We start from the raw sequence: 25,911 nt of genomic DNA on the forward strand, positions 1-25,911 counted from the left end.
ACCTTTCAAACTCTTCAATGTCCTGAACAGGAAGCATTTGCAGCAGCCACTCAGTCTATTTGGAGACAACAAGTACCTGGTCACACTATGTATGGAATATGCAAGAAGCTGAAACTCCTTGAAATTGCTTTGACTCAAATGAATAGAGAAGTGTCCAAGTTGGACCACATATTAGAGCAGCTACATGGCAAGCTTCACGCTATGCAAGAGAAGCTAGAAACTGATCTATATAGTCCTCTCCTCATTAAGGAAGAAAAGGAAGTCCTACTCTGAAAAAATTATCAGATATTCATGAAAGGGTACTTAGACAAAAATCTAGAGCTACATGGTTAATACAAGGAGACTCCAATACAAAGTTCTTTTATTAACAACTCAAAGCAAGACATGCCAGGAACAACATTACCACTATTTGTGACAGTCAAGATGTGACACTAACTGACCCTGACAGAGTGCGAAATGAGTTTGTCAATTTTTTCCAAGAGCTTCTGGGCACTAGTGCTGTAGAACTACCAAGTATTGATATCTACATTGCAAATGATAGACCCTGTCTCACTAGAGTACAATAGTTGGAGCTTATAAAGCCTGTCACTAGTGAGGAGATCACTCAGGTCCTCAAAGACTTACCTAATAATAAAGCCCCGGAAATTGATGGTTTTACTGCTGAATTCTTCAAGGAATATTGGGGCATTGTAGGGGATGATATAACACATGCAGTAGTGAAATTTTTTGAAACTGGCAGGCTACTAAAAGAAACTAATAGTACTACAATCACATTGGTTCCAAAAGTAGCCAATCCTACATTTGTGAAGGAATTCCGACCAATTACCTGTTGTATAACTCTTTACAAGATAATAGCAAAAGTCCTTACTACTAGACTCAAACTAGTTGTGGACTACTTGGTTGGATCATCACAATCTGCTTTCATAGTAGGGAGGAATATCTTAGATAATGTCATAGTGGCACATAAACTTGTCAAAGGATATTCCCAGAAAGGTTTATCTCCAAGATGTCTGGTTAAAGTGGATATAAGGAAAGCATATGATTCTGTTGAATGGGATTTTTTAAAAGCAATTCTGGTAGAGTTTGGTTTTCCAGGGAAGTTTATCAACTTAATCATGGAGTGTGTTTCCATAGTGAACTACTCTATTATGATCAATGGGGGCCTTACTCCTAAATTCAAGGCAAAGAAAAGACTAAGACAATGGGATCCAATGTCCCCCAACCTGTTTGTGTTGGCAATGGAATATCTAAATAGATCTTTGAAGCAATTGAGGCACAACCCTGACTTTAATTACCACCCTAGATATGGTAAGCTAAAGTTAGTGCACATTTATTTTGCAGATGATATGTTAATGTGTTGTAGGGCAAATGAAATTTCTATAAGATTGATGCTTCAAGCATTCAATCACAGGTCTTAAAGCCAATCAAGAAAAGAGTTCCTTGTATGTAAATAGAGTCTCACAGGCACTGAAGGAGCAAATTTTATCTGAGACGTAGTTCTCATTAGGGGAGATCCCATTCAAATACCTTGGAGTACCTCTATCCTCTCGGAAGATCAACATACATCAATGTCTTCCACTGGTAGAGAGGACGACCGCCAGAATCAGATGCTGGTCAACAAAATTCTTATCATACAGTGGTAGAGTGCAGTTAATCAAGAGTGTGCTATTTGAAATACAAACTTACTGGGTTCAAGTATTCCTACTGCCCAAAAAAGTGCTACAACTATTCACTAGTGTTTGTATAACCTTCTTTTGGACTGGGAATGCTCAAGCATCTAAAAGAGCATTAGTGGCTTGGAAAAAACTATGTATGGCAAAATCTGTCGGGGGTATAAACATTATTGATTTCTTCACATGGAATAGGGCAGCTATATGTAAACTGCTTTGGGCAGTAGCATCATAAAAAGACACCCTTTGGGTCAAGTGGATCCACAACTTTTATATAAAAGGCAAAGAACTGAGTAGTATGAAGACTCCACAACAAACATGCTGGATTGTAAGGAAGATAATTGATGTTAGACAGTGGCTCCTAGGTGGTGACCCTCAACATGAATTGCAGAAATTTGTCCAAGGAGGAAAGTTTAGTATCAATAAGGCATACCTATCTCTCACCCCAGCACCAGAAAGTAGAATGGAAATGTCTGATCATGAAGTCAATGCTGATCATGAAGCCAATGCTACCACAACATCAATTCATTGTTTGGCTTGCAGTACAACAATGCTACCACTTGAAAAATATTTTATCTTAACAATGTCACTTGACTTTTTGTATTTTTATTTGAATTGAAAGTTTTTTTATTTCTTTATTTTTATTTTTTTATTTTAAAACTCCAACTTGAAACTACTCCCCATATATAATCAACACTTAATCCATATACCTAATAAAAAAAGTAAACAATGAATATACTGTCCTAGTGTCGAGGGCCAGGATCGAGGGTCAGAATCTAGGTCCAGGATTGACGCCCATGATCGAGGCCCAAGATCGAGGAACACGATCGAAGGCCCAGGATCGAGGCAGGATCGAGGTCTGTCTGGGCAGAATTATAAAGCAAGGGACTTCGTCCCATTCGCCATTTTTGACAAATTGGAGCTTGAGGAGAGGCGATTTTTGATAGATTTTCGATGAAAACTTAAGGTAAGTCCCTTGTGATCATTTTTACTCAATAATATTGAATTATCATCGAATAATCCGACTAGATTACATGTTTTTGAGGTGTAAATCGAAGATTTGAACTTAGAAATTTGGAAATAAGATATGATGATTTGGAGGTCGAGTTAAGGTCGGATTTTTGTAAAATTAGTATGGGTAGACTTATGGTGGAATGGGCTTTCGGTTTTGTAATTTTTGTCGGGTTCCGAGACGTGGGTCCCACAGGCGATTTTTGAGCTAAATTTCGGATTTTTATGAAAAATTAGTATTTTCTTATGGAATTAATTCCAATAAATTTTATTGACTGAAAAGAATTATTTGTGATTAGATTCGAGGCATTCAGAGGCATATTTGCGAGGCAAAGGCATAGCAAAGTAAAGAATTTCACGTTTTAAGGTAAGTAACAGTTATAAATTTTGTCCTGAGGGTATGAAACCCCGGATTTTTGTGTCATGTGATTATTTTGGAGGTGACGCACATGCTAGGTGACAGGCGTGTGGGCGTGCACCGAAGGGATTGTGACTTGGTCCGTCCTGTGAAACTGTAAAGTTGAATAACTTGTTGTTAGCTATATGCTTTCTTTGTGTTGAAGAAATTTGATTGTAAATCATGTTAAAAATCATACTTAGGCTATGTGATAGTACTGTTGGGACCCACAGTAGTCGCGTACTTGTTGAATTATTTGCTAATTGCTGTCTTATACTCGGTCATGATTTTACTTGTACATCATACCTCAGTCTTTCTTGATATTTGTTGATTCACTATGTTATATTTGTTTGGGCTGATCTTTGTGATTTCCAAGAGCCCGAGAGCCTAGAGAGGTTGAGGACTGAGTAAGGCCGAGGGCCTGTCGGTGAGGTAAGGATATCATAGCATGTGAGTTGTCCGTGCAGGATATTATAGCACGTGAGTTATTTGTACAGCACGTGAGTTGTCCGTGCGGATTATGGAGCTTGGGCTGTAGGAGCCCCTCCGGAGTCTGTACACCCCCAGTGAGCGTGGGTACCCATTGAGTGTGAGTGATGAGGGCTGAGAGCCGAGTGGTCGAGTTGTTGTGACGAGTTGAATGACTATTGCCTCGAGAGGCCGTACTTGCTTTTCATTTGTTGTTGCATTTAGTTGCTATCTGTCATTGTTGTGAAATTCTCTGAAAGATTCTACATCCGAATTACATGAACATGAACTGTATAAAATTGATTTGACTTAAACTGCTGGATTTAAAAGCATGTCTATTCTTCGCCGAAATTACTGAAAGTGAACTATAACTGTGTAGTTTGTCACTATCTTCAGTTCTTTAGTTATTATTGTTACTTGCTGAGTTGGTTGTACTCATACTACACCTTGCACTTTGTGTGCAAATCCAGGTGCTTCTGGACATAGCGGGTGTTGATTCTCTCGTACAGTTGATCTTTCGGAGATTCAGAGGTAGCCGTCGTGTTTTGCAGACCTTGATTCTCCTTCCATATCTCTTTATTTACCGTATTTTGGTCTTAGGCTATTATAGACCATATTTTTCCAGACTTGTATTCATATTAGATGCTCATGAACTCAGTGACACCAGGTTTTGGGAAGTGTTCATATCAGTATTTGTGAAATTTTGTATTGTATTAAAATATTATATTTTCAAACTTAAAAGAAATTGTGGTTTATTGAGATTGTCGGCTTGCCTAGTATTGAGATAGGCGCCATCACGACGGGTGGGATTTTGGGTCGTGACAAGTTGATATCAGAGCCTAGGTTACATAGGTCTCCCCAATTTGAATGGGCATTTCTTTTATTTATATATTTCCTTTTTTATTATAGCTAATTTTACTTTTTTATTTGTTTTTTTATTTTAATATATTTTTAAAACTCCAACTTGAAACTACTCCCCAATTTGAATGGGCATTTCTTTTATTTATATATTTTCTTTTTTATTATAGCTAATTTTACTTTTTTATTTGTTTTTTTATTTTAATATATTTTTAAAACTCCAACTTGAAATTACTCCCTAATTTGAATGGGTAATTTTCTTTCGATTTTTATTATAGCTAATTATAAGATATCAATATTTATTAATTCAAATAGAGTAATCAATTAATTCAAAAGATTTTTTAGTTAGAAAGGTAGTTTATTTTGTCTTAAAACTCCAACTTGAAACTACTCCCAAATTTAAATTTGCAATTTTTTAAATTTTTTTCAATTTAATTTTTTATATTTAAAATAATTTTAAAATACCAACTTTGTTGGAGCTTTATCCTAAAAATCTATTTCTGAATTTTTATTTCTTTATTTTAAAATAATTTAAAACTCCAACTTGAAGCTATTTCCCAACTTGAATAGATAGTTTTTCTTTTATTAATATTTTTGTTTTTTAATTGTAGATAATTTATTTTATTTTATTTTTTTCTTGACAAGAGTGGGTTGCTCTAGTGGTAAGCATCCTCCACTTCCAACCAAGAGGTTGTGAATTCGAGTCACCCCAAGAGCAAAGGTGGGGAGTTCTTGGAGAGAGGGAGCCGAGGATCTATCAGAAACAGTCTCTCTACCTCAGGGTAGGGTAAGGTCTGCGTACATACTACACTCCCCAGACCCCACTAGTGAGATTATATTGGGTTATTATTGTTGTTGTTGTTGTTGTTGTTGTTATTATTTTCTTATTTTTTATTTTTTAATTTTAAAATAACTTTAAAACTCCAACTTGAAATACTCCCCAATTTGAATGAATAGTTATTATTTTTGTATATTTATTTTTTTAATATAGCTAATTATAAGATATTTATAATTATTAATTATTAATTCAAATAGAGTAACGAATTAATTCAAAATTTAAAAAGTTTTTTTTAAGTAAAAAAGGTAGTTTATTTTGTCTTAATAATGCCACTTGGCCTTTTGTGGTTATGTCACTTATTTTAATAACCACAAAAAGCCAAGTGGCATTATTATATTATATTTTATATATATATATATATATATATATATATATATATATATATATATATATATATATATATATATATATATATATATATATATGTCTTTTTACTATACGAAATTGAGCACATTTGCCCTTCGTTAATACTTTAGCTCAAATATGCCCTTACCGTCACATAGTTGATCCATATATGACCTTAGAGTTACACAGTTGGCCCATATATGCCCTTTTTGAAATGGAATTCACCAAAACTAATTAGCTCTTTCTTTAATTGTATTAAAGTGTATTACAAACACTATTTCCTTTTTATTAGTACTTTTTTTTCTTTACCTTTCTCTTTTCTTTCTTCTTTTTTCTTTTCTTTTCTTTTCTTTTTTCCTTTTTCTTTCTCCCTTATCCGTTTCCTCCATTACTGATGTCTTCTCTATTTTCATCACTAATTTCACTTGGCAAAACTCATAAATTCCAATTACTAAGAAAATTCTCCCATAAGGTAATCAAGTTCCAATTTCACTGGCCCTCTAAATAAATGAAATGAAATTATTCCAAAAATTATGGTTTAAACTTTAAAATAATAAAAACATCTCAACCTTTAACAATACTCAAAAGACCAAAATATTTAAATTGTTTCCAGAAAGATAATTTAATTATTAAAACCCTAGAGTTCAAGTTGTAGTGTTATAAATTTGAGTTGTTAATCTTTTTTAGCTGGATATTTTTTATTTTTTTTTATTAACTATGTAAATTAAGGGTGTACATGGAACGAGTTGGTCCGATTTTTATCAAAAATCAAACCAAACTAATTATATCGGTTTGGATTGTTCGGTTTTGTTAGATTTTTGGATTTTTTGTTACATAAATATTATTTTAATCTTACGTTGTTAAATTTTTTAGAACTAAATATATGTTTAGTAAAAATTAAAAAAATATATGATCTATAAAAATATTCTTATGGGAGAATTTTCTTAGTAATTGGAATTTATGAGTTTTGTCAAGTGAAATTGGTGATGAAAATGGAGAAGACATCAGTAATGGAGGAAACCAGATAAGGAAGAAAGAAAAAGGAAAAAAAAAAGAAGAAAAGAAAAAAGAAGAAAGAAAAGAGAAAGGTAAAGAAAAAAAAGTACTAATAAAAAGAAAATAGTATTTGTAATACACTTTAATACAATTAACGAAAGAGCTAATTAGTTTGGGTGAATTCCGTTTCGAAAAGGGCATATATGGGCCAACTGTGTAATTCTAAGGGCATATATGGACCAACTATGTGACGGCAAGAGCATATTTGAGCTAAAGTATTAACGAAGGGCAAATGTGCTCAATTTCGTATAGTATAAGGGCATATTTGGACCTTTTCCGTATATTATATTATATATAGATAGATATTTGAATTTGCAATTTTTTTTTCAATTTCGTTTTTTATTTAAAATAATTTTAAAACACCTACTTTGTTTGATCTTTATCCTAAAAAACTTTTTTTTTAAATAATTTAAAACTCCAATGTGAAACTATTCCCCAACTTGAATAGGTAATTTTTTTATTAATATTTTCGTTTTTTATTGTACATAATTTAATTTTTTCTTATTTTTTGTTTTTTAATTTTAAAATAACTTTAAAACTCCAATTTGAAACTACTCTCCAATTTGAATGAGTAGTTATTATTTTTACATTTTCATTTTTTTATTATAGCGAATTATAAGATATCTATATTTATTAATTCAAATAGAGTAACCAATAAATTCAAAATTTAAAAAGGCTTTTTAGTTAAAAAGGTAGTTTATTTTGTCTTAATAATGCCACTTGGCTTTTTTTTGGTTATGTCACTTGTCTTAACAATGTGCTTTTGCCTCTCCTTTATTATATATAGATATTGTATATAGATTTCTGTTTTTTATTATAGCTAATTTCACTTTTTCATTTTTTTTAATTTTTAATATATTTTTAAAACTCCAACTTGAAACTACTCCCCAATTTGAATGGATAATTATTTTTCGATTTTTATTATAGCTAATTATAAGATATCTATATTTATTAATTCAAATAGAGTAACCAATTAATTCAAAATTTTAAAAAAAATTAGTTAAAAAGGTAATTTATTTTATCTTAAAACTCCAACATCAAGAAAAGTATAAAATGCTTCCTAAATTTTACTGTAAGAAATAGTAAGTAAGTGGCATCAGTAGTTAAAAAGAACCGACAACACTGGCTTTTGAAGTTTTTCTTTTTACTTCTTCATTTTAATTTTAACATTTTGGTTCGTCAGTGATATTAAATTGTACATCGGAAATAGTGTGTTAAGTCTTAAAATAATTAGTTAGATGGATAAGAAATTTAAAAGGATTAATTGTGTGATAGTTTTTTATTATACTACTTAATTATTTTCATTAATCTCGGCTATGTTAAGAAAATAATCATACATATGATGAATTGTAAATGTAACACCAGTACTAACTAGGGGTGTTCGTTGGTCGGTACGGTACGGTATTTAAATATTTCGGTTCGCTATTTTCGGTATTCGGTTTCTTAAAATTCTATACCAATACCGTACCTAATTAAATTCGGTATCGTTCGATTTTCTTCTTCTTTCGGTTCCGTTTTATTCGGTTCGGTAACTTCGATTTATTCGGTTTGAATACTAACTAGTGCATAGAGCCATAAACTCTAATATTCTTAATTAAAGTATTCAAAAATACAAAACTGAAAATGTTTGTTGACAAAAGTTTTGTCCAAAACTAGTAAATATCGACCCATAGAGAGAAAACTGTATATAAAAGAATAAATTTGATTTTTAGAAATGTCTCGTTACTTGTTTAGAGTTAATTGATGAATTTAGAGAATAAAGGAAAGTAAAATTTTAAATTTTTTATATTTATGTTATAATTGATAATATGTGTTTTGTATAATATAATATATATTTCGATACGGTATCGGTATTTCGGTATTTTATTTTAAAATAACAAATACCAAATACCATACCTAATATCAATTTTAAAAAAAACTTAAATCAAATACCAAAATATCGAATACCAAATACCAAAATTTTCAGTTTCGGTATGGTAATTCGGTATTTACCAAATTATGCACAGCCCTAGTACCGACTCGTAGCAAAATCAATAAAATCAAAAGGGAGATCACGTGCCGCTAAACTACGGACTTTTATTTGACTTTGTTCCCTGTTAAAAGTTGTCAACTTGTCATCTATGCAAACTGAAGCGCAAGTAAATAATTTTAAGGAATAAATTTGAACCTTTTTTTTTCCATTCTTTTATTAGTTAGTGTTTCAAAGAACCAAGTCTAATAAGTGCAATTTCGGTCTACAAGTTAGGTGTGTCAAGCTTGTCCAAGTTTCTTATTAGCCAAACAGTCCATTTCCAGATTCTGGGTACAATAATGAGGTCTGCACTTCTGGCCCAGACAAAATGATAAATTTCCAATGTATCGCCACCATCCAAAGGATTTGTTTCAGCACCTCTCTTTGTCATCTTTTCTTCTCTCCCCAGAATGATGGTAACAGTTCGGCCTTCTCTATGTTGTCAATTTGAAAAATCATAATTTGACATGCTAAGCGTAAAGAATGGGGTATAGTAAAATACCTACACAAACTATAGGTGAAGTATATGGCACTCTATACTTGACCCGACTTTTTACTTAGACAATTAATCTTAACGTGGCTAGAGAGTGAGGTGTTCAATAGGCCGAGTCCAAAGATAAAGTGTCTGAACGAAAAAAATAGGGTCAAGTTTAGAGAGCATCAATGTATTTAACCTTATAAGTAAAGGAAAATTGGCATTACATCAGTTTTTGACCATTGCTTGTGTCGCGATCCAAGCCCATGGCAGATATTATCCTTTTTGTCTTTTGGGGTTATGCCACATCGAGCCTCAAAAGCGCGCCTGTCATGTGAACTTGTGTCATGCCTTATAAGCTCTTCACTATCCTCTCTCATTCCGACGTGGGATTTACCTAAAGTGACATGTGTACCTCTTCTTCATAAGCTTGCTAGCCTAGAAACCCGCCGATCCTGCATGACCTGCCCTCCTCAGCCCGCCTTCCACCACGGGCATCATATTTACCCTCTTTTGGACTCAACATCCTGAGGTTTGCCCCACCATCATATTGAGGGAGATTCGGCTCTGATACCGTATTTGTTACGACCCAAGCCCATGACACGTATTGTTCCGCGTGTCCAGCCCAAAGCGGACAATACATTGCCATGGCTTGACTGGTGACAGTTTATCTCAAATACATTGGACATTCTAAAAATTTCTCTCTGCCCTGAATGGAGAGCATAAAGAAGCCAGCAAACGAGGTGAGCCCTTCAACCACCAAAGTACTACGGAGTATTTTTTTTGCTTTTTAGTGTCGCTATTGACTTCTGACCAACATCAAGATTTCTTTTGTAATATTTGTTGGTGATAGATAACGCCCCTGTAGCAGAGAGTTAGGTGTCCTTCAGTACAACGTAGACCCTGGAAACAAAGACTGCCTAAACTACTTTCTTTACATGCACCCACAGAAATATGGGAAAGCTTCAAAGCAACTCATCAAACAACTTAACTGGTACCTCTTCTAAGGGAAGATAGCAATTTGTGTTGAAGCAATGGAGCATTACACAGTATTTGACATAAACAATGTTTTATTATAGCTAAAGCCCGAGCCACTAGACATTTCTTGAGATTTTTTTAACCAGCAGTATATCCAACATAAGCCTCGCCCTTTAACAGTTTGAATATGTATCACCAGAGGAATCAAGTTTCAGACAGTTCTTTGCTTTGGCTTGGTAATATACTAGAAAAATGCATCTTCCTCAATGGAAGCAAAGGATGGTGGATAGAAGCATTTAATCTCTTGACAAACCAAAAAGAACATGGAAATATCTGCACCAGGTTGCTGTATGGTCTGACAGTGGAAGATGGAGCGGATGGAAAAGAGAATGACTAATAAATCTACTCAAAAGAGGCCAAATTTACAAAGATTCTTATTAGTCATTCCAAAATGAAGAAGTTGCAGCATTTTAGTTAATGATAGATATCCAAGAGATTCTTATCAGAATTACTGCAAACTGACCAAGTAGCATCATATTTGTCTCTGCTAAGAATGGTATATTGTGATTCGATTCCAGTCCAAGTCTTCCACAACTAACTCAAGACTTAATCAGAAAAGTTAGTCATTAAATTGATGATGATACTTTCACTCCAACAAGTAACTTATCGAGTTACACATGTATATACTAATATGTTGATATCCATAAAATAGAATATCAACCACAGCAAAGTTAATAGCAGCTACATCGAGGTAGTAAACCAAGGAAGGAATTTCCCAACATGAATTCACGAACTCAAACGAATTGATACTAACTACATGTTGCAGAGAAAAACCAAACTTCTCTAAATATTTGAGAATGTAGTCTACCGAAGCTAAAAATCTCAAAGAGTCCCAGGAATACTTCCATTCAGAATAGAAGAAACAACAGTTTCATTGAGGTGAAGAAAGAGGAACATTTCAAAATCACATATTTGTCAGGGCAAACAAATAAAGATTATGTGCTCCTGGGATTTTATTGCTTCTGACTTGTTCAAAAAGAGAGTGAACAAGAATCTTGCAGAACTAGAGAATATGGACACTTGAAATAGGTCTACAAGAAGACACTGCAGATTTCAACATCAATACATAAGTAATAACATAATTCATAAATCTCCAATTAAAATAGTGAAGCATGTACATGACCAATGGAGATCAATTTTCACGGGTAACAGCCAGGGCATCGAATCAATCCATTTTCATTACAATTCAGGCACCTCCTCAATTTCCCTTCCTCCTCTTCAAATACTTTTCGACTCCCACTGCAATTTGGGCAGGGTACAAACCTTGCATCGCCACAGCTTTCACAAACAAAACCAGAATGCTTAACTGCAAACCCTTCCACAAGATTAGCCAGTTCTCCGGCCTCATGAAGTTGCTTAATCTCTTCCGCACCGCCAATGTACTTCCCTCTAATGAACACCTGAGGCAAGCTAACTGTTTTGCCTTCCAAAACGCTTTGCAACTCTTTTCTATATGATGCATCCATAGATACATCCCTTTCGTCTACACATACCCGAAATCCTCTAAAGATCATTCGCACAGTGCAGCATTCTTCATAAGTCTTCCTGATTCCTCTTAAACTAGTAAAATACAGAACAATCTTGTCCTCTGTACCCTTTAAATGGAAATCATTATTGGGCAACAATGAGCTCAATAAACTTGCATTACTCGACTCTAACTCTACCGAACTAACAATTTCGGGCTTTGGACAATCTTCTGACTCTTTATACCCAAATCTTTTGGAAGAAAGTGCTTGTCTATAACTTGAAGCTACATTAGGGTCCATTTTAGCAAGCAATTGTTCCTCAGACAAATGCTTCCATAATGGCTTCGAATCCGAGTGCTCAACAAATTCATAGGATTTTTCCAACTCACTTGTATCTAATTCATTTTGGATATAAAGACTGTTGGTTTTGAGCTTTCTAGGGGACTCAATCTTGGACTGCACAATATGGAAATCAAAGTCATCAAGTCCTTCCATGAGCTCCCAAGTGTTGATTACTGAATCAGGGGATAAAGGGTCTTGTGGGTCAGTCCCATTTAGGGATTTTATCATCTGGGTAGTAGGGTTCTTGAAATTCCCACCATGGAAATTAGGGTTAGGGTTAGGGTTTGGAATTGGGGTATCAATTAAGACAAGTGAACCATAGGTGGTAGAAGTAAGTGAAACCAAATGATTGGTGTCACCTTTGCACATAGCAGGATGGTGAACCAAAGGAGTAGGGAGAGAGAGTGTTCTTGAAACTGGAGTTGAAGATGAATCTGAGTAGGAATATGGAGACTGTTGTGAATTTGAAGAAGATGAACAATTCCATGGGTTTTGTGGATCTGTTGTGACAAAGTCATAGGAACGAGAAGCAGAACAACCCATGAATTGATTTAAGTCAATAAAAACTGAACCTTTAGAAGAACAAAAATGAAATCTTTGAACAAAAACCAAGAAATTAACAGAAAAATGAAATCTTTGAACAGAAAGAAGGAACTTAATAGATAAAAATGAAGTCTTTTTACAGAAAGCAAGAACTTAACCCCCCAAAAAGAATAAGAAAAAAGATAACTTTGGACAGAAAGCAGGAGATTAAAAGAGAAAAATGCAATCCTTTGACAGAAAGCAAGAACTTAACAGAAAAAATTGAAACCTTTTGACAGAAAGCATAAGGTTAAAAGACAAAAAGTGGGAGCTTACCAGAAAAAAAAATTGGAACTTTTGACAGAAAGAATGAGGTTTGAAGGAGCTAAGGGGGTAGTTTAGACGAGGTTGAGAAAGTACAGTTGGGAAGATGACGAATTGAATAACAGAAAAGATTGGAAATAAATGCAAACTTCGGTAGCTTTGGGAAGGTAACGTACTAACAGCTTCTTAATGCTATCTTCTAATACAAAGTCTGCAAAAAGCTAAAAGTCAATTAAATGCTTAATATAATTGTAATATTACAAATGTACACTATTATAATCATAGCTATTTAAATAACAGAGTAAAATATTCAAGATTATAAATATTGTACAGTATCAATACTTCCTAATGAAGATAGAATCCTCTCTAGAAAATATAATTAAGGGAATTCTTGTTTCAAGTTCTTACGCAATCTATACAGAAGACGAATCCAAATGCACGATTTATTCTTCTTTCGATTTTTTGTCAATGCAAAGAAATGCGAGAATGTATATCGCATACAAATGAAATATTCACAATAGTATAAAAGAATACAATTGAATGAATTGTCTGAAAAACAAAACAAGTTACTTTGATGATAAAACACATACAAAGAGTTTTGGTTGGCAAATGGAGAAAGCTAAGAACAAAACAAACAAGGACCATTTAGATATAGTAAATTATAAACTTATTTATCCCAGCAGAGATGTTATCACTTAATTACATTCTTATATACAATTTATCAATTATATATAAATTTTTTTTTTCTTTTCGTTGCTCTCTCTCTATTGCCTTATTTTTCTTCCTTCGATCTTTTCTGCTTTTTTTTTTCTTCTTCAGGAAATTCAACAATGGATTTCTATCGTTTGATTTAACTTAAATATTTCCTTTCTCGTGGCACCGTTGTTGTTCGAGTTGAAATTGTCAATCAATACAATTCAGTCTTTTACTTCGATATTACATTTGTCGAAGATTACAGTTTGTTTTGGGTGAAATTTCAAAATGAAAATCGAAGGGGAAGACACACCACGTACAAAATACATATGAAACCACAATATAAAATACATACAAAGACATATTGTATGTAATTTATATGTAAATTGTATGATATTGTATGAAGCATGACATACAAACTGTAACTGAACACGTTTGAAGATGTATCAAGATTGTACTTTAGTTGTCGTATACCGAGTTGTATAAAAATTATATTTAAGTTGTAAGTTATTATAATTGTATTAAATTTATATGAATATTGTATGAAAGTTGTAAATGAATTATATATTGTATGAACATTTGTATAAATTTTATATTTATGCATTAAATCTGTATGAAAATTAAAAATATATATTGTACCGTACATTCTTTTTTCTTGCTTGGTTTGGTTTTCTTTTTTATGCTCGCATCAAGTCGGTTGTTGCTTTTGAACTTTTTGCGTTCAAGTTTAAGCTTTTGGAAATAGCCCGATTGGCGTTGTCGCCATTGAGTTTAAAATATGAAGTTAAATCCCTGTTAAGTTTTACACTGTTTTTGAACTTTTATGTGAATGCTTTTGATTTGTAGCTGATGTCCCAATAATATATAAAAAAAATTATCAAATTTTGAAGCTTACCTTGATTGTCAATGGCAGTTGGCTGTTTGGGAGTGAAACATGGGATACTTTAGAGAGGAAACAACAACAACAAACCCAATAGTTTCTCACAAGTGGGGTTTGGGGAGGGTAAGATCTACGCAGCCTTACCCCTACCCCTACCCCTGGAAGGGAAGAGATGTTGTTTCCGATAGACCCTCGGCTAGAGAACGACCGAAAAAGAAAAGGTAATTACAACAAGTAGGAATAACAACAAGATGAAATAAGATTGAATCCAAGAATGCAGTCAAACTCAATCTTCTACCCTAATCTTTGAAAGTACAAGAAGGGGGAGGGGGTGAATTGTAGCCGATTTAAAAATCTTAGTTGACTAAATATGATTTTAGTCGACTAGACTTTGCGCACTGCTTGATTTCAGTAGAGATAAATTATATGAACAAAAGATAAAGAAGACACGATAGTTTTTATATTGGTTCACTACCGGTGTGGTACCTACGTCTAGTTCCCTTGAGTCACAAGGGAGTGAATCAATCAAGGGAGTGATTTGTGGCTTGACTTGATCGATCAATCTTCAGATTCCGAATCAATCCTTGAAGCGGCTGCACTTAATTTGTTTCCTTTTTCTTTTTTGATAGCCTTGACGTCCTTTGATTTTTTTCCCTGTTTGATGGCCTTGACGTCCTTTGATTTAGCATTGTTCTTGCTTCATTTAATCTTGTTTTCTTTCTGATGTCCTTACCAAAAGGGTTTCCTTTGAAGTAGTACTGTTCTCCTAATTTTCTGCAATTAACTAGATTAAATGGATACAGTTAGATTTGCACTATTGTCATCATTAAAACTTAGGTGTAACAATCTTTCCCTTTTTGATGATGACAAATAAAAAGAGTAAACAGAGAATACTTCCCTTTTGTAACTTAAGATGCATGTTCCCGCTGAGTTGTTGCTCTAGTTTACTCATCACTGCTCCCGCTGAGTTGTTGCTCTGGTTTACTCATTGTTGCTCTAGTTTACTCATCACGTTTCTCCCCCCTTTGACATCAATCAAAAAGAAGAAAAAGAAGTGCAGATAGAACAGACATAATAATGTACATAATAAACAAACTAGTTAGGATAGTAGAGGTTATGCCTTTAGCAGAGGCACATGGTGATGGTTCTTACAGACCAACGCAAAAATAGTTCACAAAATAAAAACAAGCAAAGAACAAAAAAATGTTTTAAACTGTCTTAGTTCCTCCCCAGAAAGTACTTCAGGGTATTGATCACTTTGGTGCAGAAGGAGTCATAAGAGGTTTCAACTTCTTTGGTGATTTTGTCCATCTTTTCTGTCATGGAGTTGAATGCCTTGATTCCTTGCCTCCTTGTGGCTCCCATGTCCATCCTGAGCTTAGCCATATCTGTGCTTGTTTCTTTGGTGACTTCTTGATCTTGTCAACCTGTTCTTTCATTACAATGAGCATGATTTTTACCCCATCTAGACTTTGCTGAATCTGCTGTAGGTTGTTGGTGGCAGTCAACTGAGGCTCTGTTGGTTCAGTGGGTGCTTCAACCCGTACTGGAGCGCTTTCAACCTTGGCACGTCTGACCCATCCATCGTCATTTAAGGAGTAATCCATCATAGAAAAGACTGTCTTATCATAGGTGCTTGTAATGTGCTTAGGTGAAAAAGGTGCCAAATCAATCTTCATGACCTCAAGAATATGTGAGATGAGCAAGCCATAGGGTAAACAAGCAGCAGAAGAAGATATATCCCTGACACTTTCAAGCATATATTGAGGAATCCACACAAACCAGTCAAGCCTTTCATTGTTCACAAGACAGTAAAGAATAAAGATATATCTAGTAGTCAAAGTGCTGAGAGACCCAGTCCTAGGAAGCAGAGTAGTAGCTATCATGTGGGCTAAAACGCGGTGTTCAAACTTGAGATTTTTAGGACCAATTGTCACGACCCAAAATCCGCATGTCTTGATGGCGCCTATCTCAATACTAGGCAAGCCGACAACCTCAATAAACCACAATTTCTTTTAAGTTTGAAAATACAATATTTAAATTTAATAGAAAATCCCAGAAATACTGATATAAATACACTCCCAAAATCCGGTGTCACTGAGTACATGAGCATCTAAATGATAACATAGTCTGACTGATAAAAACGCTGTCTGGAAATATTATCGTGCCCCATTTTCTCGCGAAAGCGGGCCTCGACGTGTGACAACTCTTTTAAATGGATAAAAGAGAATCGCTACCTAACGATTTTTAAGGTGCGTTAGGGCACCTATTTGCAAATAACTTTGTTTGACTAGTCTGTGTCACCAAAGATCGGGTAAGGGCTCAAATTACCTCAAAGAGAAGGTGTTAGGTACTCTTCTAGGTCCATAACCGTGGGTCCCGGCTGAACTTTAAACTATGTGGATTACGTGATTAGGCTAAGTGATCAAATAAACAAAGGAAAGTATAGAAGTTAAAGAGTCTTATCATAACAAATTGGGAATTGGTACAAATCCTAAATGATTACATGGATACAAATGCATTGGTCTATGTTAAATGACTAAATGCAAATGCCAAGTATATAAAGGAAAGGGGGAAGGGGGGTCCTAAGTTTTTTAGCCTAAAGGATCACGCCGTGCAACATAAATAAAACTTCGCAACTCCCTTTAAGTAGGGGTTGCTCATATTATTCAGCTGGCACAGACTATCATCTCCTGCTACCCGATTACTATGTTGAAGTTGTTTACTTAAAAGAGTTCTAATTCAATTCTAAGTCGTACCCTATGCGTGCGCTACCCGTACCATGCCTATGGTCCAGGAGGCTTTGGACCTACTATTTGGGTGGTTCTAGACTTTCCTTAGGCTACTCAAAATGAGAAAACTAGGCGCACATTCAAATCAAATAGGACTACACATAATCAACACCAAAGGCACAGATTTACCTCCTCATATAGACACGTATGCACGCTGTCAATTAGGCAGACAATTATAGATTATACTAGCGATGTTCAGATTATTTAAACGGACAGTTATAGATAGGCATGCTTGGAGTCAAGGCATGTTAAATTGTTCAAGACCTATAAGCAGAATATCTACGTGATTCTGATTTCCAGTATTATATGGGCAGTGCAGGCGAATTAAAATATTGCAAGTCCTATAGGCATGATTTCTAAGTGATTATGATTTCCAGTATTATATGGGTAGTGCAATGATTTCTGGATTAACGCGTAGGCAAATTAAATGTTGCAATTCCTATAGACATGATATTTAATTGTTTTGCGTAAAAGTTAGTGAAAACAATCATAGCTCTGGATTACTAATGCTTGTTTTATAGGCATGCGTCTTAGACATGCGACAGTGTAATGAAAATAATGGGAATAGTCGATTAGAATATTAGAACCCTATAACCATGATATCTAGATGAGCAGTACACTAAAAGTAATCGAAGCAATTGATAAATTGATTATTTGAAGTCCTATAGGCATGGTATCTAGGTAAGTAAAAATATTGCATTGCTACGCCCTATAGACATGTTATCTAAGAGTGTTGAATAATAGACATGGGAACAAGTATAGAAAATACTAGAACTAACATATTTTGACAAGTTAAGTGAAGTGTATGCGTGACTCCTATAGGCATGATGTCTATCAGTGTGCAGAAATAATGCATGCTAAACAAAAAACAACAAATAGAGCACATAGACCCTATAGACATATTCTCTACCCTTTTATGTAAGAATAAAGCATACCCATTTCCTTATTTTACTAATTCTCCCCATCATTCAATTTTACAAGCTATTGTAGATTACTTTAAGTAATTACAAGCCCAAATACAAATAGAGGATAACCCAACAATACACATGGGTCTTCAAATAGGATTAGGAATTCATGCAGACATCAGGCCCAAACTCCAAGCACAAACAGTATATTTCGAAACCTCAAGAACAAAGGAAGGCCCAACATACCTGGCCCAAAAGATTCTAATGATTAAGCTAAGGGATGCTAAGTTCAGCCACACAAGTAACAAAATTAATCTTAAATTGTAATTAGTGAACTATTATAATCAATGCTTATAAGCAAGATCATGCTCAAATGAAAAAAAAACATATAAGACACATATGAGGCAAGCTCACGTTTATCACACCAGAAACAAAGTTTAAGAGGAGTAGGATTATTTCAAACTATGTTTCAGAAACCAGCCTGGTCCAGAACTATCCTAAGGAGCCTTAAGCAGGGGTTTGAACATGGAAATCAAACAGTATCATGGGCAAGACTAGGGAGATCTGACTTAAGATGGAAACTTCAACATAAGAGCCTAATGAGAACAACTAATTTGTAGAGTTTAACATGTGAAATGTTCAGGTAAATACCAACCGCCACACAAGGTTTTTACATCCAACAAGTGAGATTTCATAAGGCAAGCTGGCATCACACGAAGAAAGAAGAAATAGACTAGACATATGTTGGATTGCACCCCAGGAGTGTTGAACGATCAGTGAGCACACAAAAGCATAGAAACAAGTCTGCCTAGAAATGGTAACAATATTGGCATATATAATTCATATAATCATAGGGTGACTTCAGGGAAGTAGCAGTTTGTACATGAAAGTCTTAGCAAAAACAAATTCCAATGAGTTTTGGGCATGCAATAGTATTGAATAAGTGAGAGTGAAAGGATAGTTCTTAGGGCGATTAAAGGTCTGTCCAAAGGAGAAATTATGAAGGGGTTTATATAGTAGAGAAAGTAAGTACCCAAACAAGGAAAAACAATCGATTAAACACAAATAAAGAAAAAATAACACGCAAAATCAATTAGAATGAAATTAAGAGGAATCCGACAAACCCTAGTTTAGACGAAGAACAAAAATGGCAAAACATCTCACTGAATCGGACCCATAGGGCATGGTAGTGAGTGTATCAGCTCAGAAACATGAAGATAATACAGAATCGGAGTTGAACGAACACCAATAACTCAGCTTCCATAAATAATCGAGTACCAAATACTTGTAACGTTTAAAAAATGGTAAGCATCTCCAAGTGTGCAAGAAAGGAAAGGAATCATGGATGATTTCCATGTAATATTGGATTGGGATTGGGATTTCAGTGAGGCGGCTAGGGTTTAGGTTTGAGAGATGAGGGGGAGGGTTTGAAGTCGGCGGAAATGATGAAAGGGTCTAGGGTTTGGGTTATGGGGATATAAGGAGATGTTGGGAATTATTATGGGTCGTTGATCATTTGAGATCTATGGCCAGGATCGAAAAGGAAGTGGGGCGGCTCGTTCAAATGGGTACCGACCAAGTTTGAGATTAAGGGGTCGTTTGGCTTGGGCTGGGGATATTGGGCCAGGGATTTGAGGAGTTTGGGCCACTAATGTGGTCCAAAATTGGTATAATTCGTGCTACACAAACAAATGTTAATAAAAATAATTTATAAAACTATTTAATGGATAATAAAATATTAATTGTAAAATAAAATAATTAAAAATAATAACTTAATATTATAAAAATATAAAAAAAATGCTATTTAGCATGAATGATGTAATAAATGTAATTATACAGAGCGTATAGGCTATTATTGCAAAATTATGTAAATAGCCTAAAAATATAAATATAATTATATAAATGGAGTGAAAATATTATGAAACATATATGTTGATGCAAATAATAATTTTTGATGATTAAGTCATCATAAAATAATTTAAGGGATAATTGATAAATATTCAAGTAATTTAGATGCAAGAAAAAATAATTTTAAAGCTCTAAAAATTATGAAAATTTATAAAAATACTTGTATAAATATTGTAAATTAAATAATGATGCAAAAAATATATTTTAAAAGTATATATGCTATGAGGGCAAAATTGGGTATGAACGGCTGCCCCTCTTTACCCGGGAATAATGAAAGAGTTGTCGGATAAAGAAAATGATGACCAATTTTGTCCGAAGTGAGTGAGGAATGATGTATTTTAAAAAATGGGGGTTGAACCCTGGTTCCTGAGTTTCCTACATATCTCTGATATTACGAGAATCAGGCTGTGTGTAGTTTTGGATCTAACGGCAAACAAACCGATGAAGTTGTTATAAGAGTGGTTGTATGTTTCGAAAAGATTCTTTTTGGGTAGGATAGTGTTGTAAGTAATGGATAATTTTAGGTGGAGTCATGAATGCGAAATGAACGTTACGGGCGTATCCCAAGGCAGATATCTGAACGGTTATCGAGTAAAAGGTAGTCAGTTACTAGTAATCGATTACGTTATTCAAAGGATGTGAACGTTGTGAACGGAAATCGGAACGAAGATTGCTCCTGTTTGTAGAACGGTTACCTCCCAAGTTACCTACAAAACTTAAACACGGTGCATGCGAATATATATGGGTTATTGCAAAAAATTCAAAACATGATGCAAATTCCCTTTGGACCATGAAGGTTGTCTTTGGACGATGAGGATGATGCCCTTAGACCATGACGTCCTGGGCCATGAAGCGTATGATAAGCGATTCGTAGGCCATGAGGATGGTGCCTCTGGACTATGACTCCTTTGAATAATGATGTGCAGTTTCGAGAGATCCTCAGGCCATGGAATGGTGTCTTCGGGCCATGAGGATGGTGTCTTCAGACTATGATGCCTTCAGACAATGTGGCGATGTTTCAGCCCATGGGATGCAAAGATATGATCGTTTAATAGAGAAAATATGTGATGCTTAGTTATATGCGAGGACGAGACAAGACAAGGCTTAGTCTTGTATGAGATGAGGGCGGTGCTTAGCCCTATGCGAAGAAAGGAGATAGTTCTTAGCCTTATGCAGTGTTTAGTTTCATGCAAAGAGAGGCAATGTTTAGCCTTATGCAGTAATGGAGGCAATGCTTAGCCTTATACAGTAATGGAGGCAATGCTTAGCCTCATGCAAGGAATGGAGACAGTTCTTAGTCTCAAAGGAAAGCAGTGTTTTAGCCTTATGCAAGGGGAGGGTAGTGTTTAGCCCTATGCAAAGAGTAGAGACAATTTTTAATCTCATGTAAGGAGAGGCAATGTTTAGCCTTATGCAGTAATGGAGGCAATGCTTAGCCTCATGTAAGGAAAGGAGACAGTTCTTAGTCTCAAAGCAAGGCAGTGTTTTAGCCTTATGCAAGGTGAGGGCAGTGTTTAGCCCTATGCAAAGAGTAGATACAATGCTTAATCTCATGCAAGGAGAGACAATGTTTAGCCTTATGCAGTAATAGAGGCAATGCTTAGCCTCATGCAAGGAAAAGAGACAATGCTTAGTCTTTAGCAAGGAAAGGCAATGCTTAGCCTTGTGCAATAATGGAGGCAATGCTTAGCCTCATGCAAGGAATGGAGACAGTATTTAGTCTCATGCAAAGAAAGGAAGTGCTTAGCCCTATGCAAGGAATGGAGACAATTATTAGTCCCATGCAAAGAAAAATAATGCTTGGCCTTATGCAATGGTGAGGACAGTGTTTAGCCTTATACAAAGAGTGGAGACAATGCATAGTCTAATGCAAGGAGAGGCAATGAATAGCTGCGATAGAGTAAAGTATTTCTTAGCTTGATGTGTTTGCGTTTGGCAACTTTGTCATTATGAAGATGGTGATTTTGCAGTATGTATTTATTTGCGAATATTCCCGTTGTGTTCATTGTGCCTGCATCCAAAGAAAAATTGTGAGTTTTGCGGGGGGGGGGGAGGGGGGACGGTTGGTTCGTGCTCTTGATTCCTTGCTTCGCCTTTACTCCTGTCTTGGGGTCCTGCTTGAGTCACCCTAGGTAACGTCTGGCTACTATAAAAGTTTTGAAAAATATGCATTTGTGATGAATTGCTTATAAAAATGTAGTTATTTAAAATATGTGATAATGCATGAGAGAAGATGATTTGTTGAATTGATGAATGTGACATGCTTTTGAGACATTGCAACCTCCTTGACTCAAAATTTTGAGGATCCCCCTCAAAATTCTGCCCTAGTTTAAATGCATACTTCTGGCAACACATTCCTCGGCTGTTCCAAACGCGATGAAATCAGACAAACTCGAGATCTTGCCCCAGTTTCTGATCATGGGGGAAATGAAGATTTTATTAGGATGTGACCGAACCCACAGGGCTGCCTACGTATCCCCTCTTAAATGGGAATTAGGTCAAGCATAGTTCAGTTATATCAAATAGAAAATACAAACAATCTTAACAATAGTATCTCTTGACTGCATCTGAATTGATAGGTTTCGGCCAAATCTCTCCGTCCATTTTTGCAAGTATAAGTGCTCCTCCTGTGAATACCCGGTGAACTATGTAAGGACCTTTCCAGTTGGGTGAGAACTTTCCCTTGGCTTCATCCTGATGCGGGAACATTCATTTTAACACCAATTGCCCCAGTGTGAATTGCCTTGACCTGACCTTTTTGTTGAAAGATCTTGCCATTCTGTTCTGGTAGAGTTGACACGTAACATACTGCATTCATTCTTTTCCCATCAATGAGAGCTAGTTGTTCATACCGGCTTTGTACCCATTCCGCATCGCTGAGCTCAGCTTCTTGTATGATTCTTAAAGAAGGAATTTCCACTTCGGCGGAAATAATGGCTTTAGTACCATAAACCAGTAGGTAGGGAGTTGTCCCAGTTGATGTGCAAACTATGGTACGATATCCAAGTAAAGAAAATAGAAGCTTCTCATGCCATTGTTTGTAATTGTCCACCATTTTCCTCAATATCTTCTTGATGTTCTTATTGGCGGCTTCTATGGCTCCGTTCATTTGCGGCATGTATGCTGTGGAGTTCCTATGCTTGATCTTGAATGTTTCACACATGGCTTTCATCAGATCGTTGTTGAGATTGGCGGCATTATCAGTAATGATTGTCTCCGATACTCCAAATCAACAAACAATGCGGTCCCGAACAAAATCCGTTACAATCTTCTTAGTTACATATTTATAAGATACAACTTCAACCCATTTTGTGAAGTAGTCTATGGCCACCAGAATAAACCTATACCTGTTTGAAGCAGCGAGTTCGATTGGGCCGATGACATCCATACCCCAAGCGGAGAAAGGCCAGGGTAAACTTGTTGCATTGATTGGGTGGTACTCGTATCATGTCTGCATGTATCTGGCATTGGTGACACTTCTAAACATACTTGATGCAACCTGTTTCTATAGTCATCCAGATATACCTTGCTCTTAGTATTTTCTTGGCCAAAACAAAACCATTCATGTGTGGTCCGCAGGTTCCGGCATGTACTTCCTTGAGCAATCTGGATGCCTCTTTGGCATCGACACACCATAGCAATCCCACATCAGGAGTCCTTCTATACAGAATTCCTCCGCTTTGAAAGAAATTGCTGGCTAATCTTCGAAGCGTGCGTTTCTGAGTATGGGTAACGTGCTCTGGATATTCTCCCTTTGCCAAGTATTCCTTGATGTCGTGGAACCACGGATTTCCGTCAATCTCTTCCTCAACATGAGCACAATAAGATGGCTTCTTATGAATTCCTATTGGGATAGGATCGATGAAATTCTTATATGGGTGTTGTATCATGGAATACAAAGTGGATAACACATCTGCAAGCTCATTCTGAATCCTCAGAACATGTTTGAATTCTATCTTTGTGAACCTCTTGATCAGTTCTTGTACATAATGCAAATATGAAAATATTTTGGTGTTCTTCGTAGGACATTCCCCTAGAACCTGGTACACCAAAAGATCCGAATCTCCGATTACCAGCAGATCCTGAACATTCATGTCAATGGCCAACCTAAGTCCCAAGATGCAGGCCTCATACTCCGCCATATTGTTGGTGCATGGAAACCTGAGTTTTGTGGATACCGGATAATGTTGGCCAATTTCCGATACTAAGACATCTCTGATACCTACTCCTTTGAAGTTTGCTGCTCCGTCGAAGAATATCCTCCAACCATCATATGCCTCGGTGATATCTTCTCCTACAAATGACACATCCTCGTCAGGAAAATACATTTTTAATGGTTCGTATTCTCCGTCTATGGGATTTTCTGCCAGGTGATCCGCCAATGCTTGCCATTTGACCACCTTTTAGGTTACATAGACGATGTCGAACTCACTCAGCAATAACTTCCACTTTGCTAACTTACTCGTACGCATGAGTTTCTGAAAGATGTATTTTAGCGAATCCATCCTTGATATGAGATATGTAGTGTATGCACAAAAATAATCCCTTAATTTCTGAGCTATCCATGTCAAAGCACAGCAGGTGCATTCCAGCAAAGAGTACTGGGCTTCATAAGGCGTGAATTTCATGCTCAGATAATATATCGTCTGCTCCTTTCTTCTAGTTTCATCATGTTGTCCTAAAACGCAACCAAAAGCCCCATCTAATACGGACAAATAAAGCAACAGAGGTCTCCCTTAATTTGCCATTTCCCCATCCAGATTTGACTATTTAGGCAATAATGATCAACACGTTAGCGTATTTTCTCCAACTAATGCACATAATATGATAGTGTCCATTGGGATTTTGGAAATCCCGTCGGACTTTGGACAAGGTTCATCTTAGCGGGTTGTTACGTTAATAACGTTCCAACCTGTACTAGGTTTAGCATGATGCATGTACATTTCAAGTTGGAGTAGGGTTTCTAGAATGATCTAGACTGGTACTCCCAAGTGGACAACTTGAGAGGGAAAGGAACGGGACCGTCGATTGCACTGCTGATCGACTAGTCTACCGCAAATAAGCCTTTCCGATTTAAAAGGGTAAGTTTCGGAAGAGCGCGGACACTCATCAAGTGCCGCTATGTTGATAGTTGGAACGAGTGAAGTATGATGTGGAGCATGCTTTATGTAGAAATAATAACACGTTGTCAAGTATTTGCAAGATATGTAAAACTAGTAAACAATATAGCAAAGGGAAACATGGAAAGAATATAGAAGAAAGACAAAAGGAAGAAGTCAGTTTAGCTCATAAAAAATATATGCGGGAATGTAATAAAGCAGGTAAGGAAGTAAGAATGGGAAATGCATGATATAGCAGTCTTAGACAAGATGAAAAGAGATGAAGAGCGGTCATAGTAAACAAAGGTGAATAGGGGAAGGGATGTGCATGTCATAGCAAATTTCAAATAAAGATAAATAAGGAAAGGGATGTGCATGTAGCAGCACTTTTAAATCAAATAAAGAAAAAAGAGAGTAATCCACATAAGTCAAGTTCATTATGGTAAGAGCCTAAGTGCATTCTCCAGCAGAGTCGTCATGCTGTCGCGCCCCGTTTTCTCGCAAAAGCGGGAAAATAATTTCCCCGCCAAAAGAACGGAAAACATTTTTCAAAACCTTATCTCAACCTTCCTCACTCTATTTTCCACCCCAACCCTCCACCCCCTTGCCCCCACCTCCACCTGCCCCCTCTCCCCTCCCCCTCGCTTATACCTTACCCCACCGCCGCTACCCTCCACCCCCTCCCCCTAATATCATTGCCGCCACTCCGGCCCCTAGAGGCCTAGGCCCTAACCTACCACCCTCCCCTCCCTTACCCATTTCGTGTTTGCCTAAATTATATATTTTTCAAAAATATTTTCTGCTACCTAACCA

General features: G+C 35.9%; 3 protein-coding genes across 3 annotated transcripts; all 3 read right to left on the reverse strand.

The window, feature by feature from the left end:
- Positions 1–11,096: 11,096 nt before the first annotated feature.
- Positions 11,097–13,010, reverse strand: LOC104097158 (uncharacterized protein At5g39865). The gene has a single exon (XM_009603683.4). It carries the CDS (start codon positions 12,516–12,518, stop codon positions 11,307–11,309), a length of 1,212 nt encoding a protein of 403 aa, XP_009601978.1. The 5' UTR covers positions 12,519–13,010; the 3' UTR covers positions 11,097–11,306.
- Positions 13,011–22,688: 9,678 nt separating this feature from the next.
- LOC138903177 (uncharacterized) lies at positions 22,689–23,054 on the reverse strand. Its single transcript, XM_070191104.1, has one exon. The coding sequence runs from the start codon at positions 23,052–23,054 to the stop codon at positions 22,689–22,691; it is 366 nt and encodes a 121-aa protein (XP_070047205.1).
- Positions 23,055–23,478: 424 nt separating this feature from the next.
- On the reverse strand, positions 23,479–24,327 carry LOC138903178 (uncharacterized). The gene has a single exon (XM_070191105.1). The coding sequence runs from the start codon at positions 24,325–24,327 to the stop codon at positions 23,479–23,481; it is 849 nt and encodes a 282-aa protein (XP_070047206.1).
- Positions 24,328–25,911: the final 1,584 nt, after the last annotated feature.

This window comes from Nicotiana tomentosiformis, chromosome 12 (genome assembly GCF_000390325.3).
Source record: "Nicotiana tomentosiformis chromosome 12, ASM39032v3, whole genome shotgun sequence".
In the NCBI taxonomy this organism is placed as follows: Eukaryota; Viridiplantae; Streptophyta; class Magnoliopsida; order Solanales; family Solanaceae; genus Nicotiana; species Nicotiana tomentosiformis.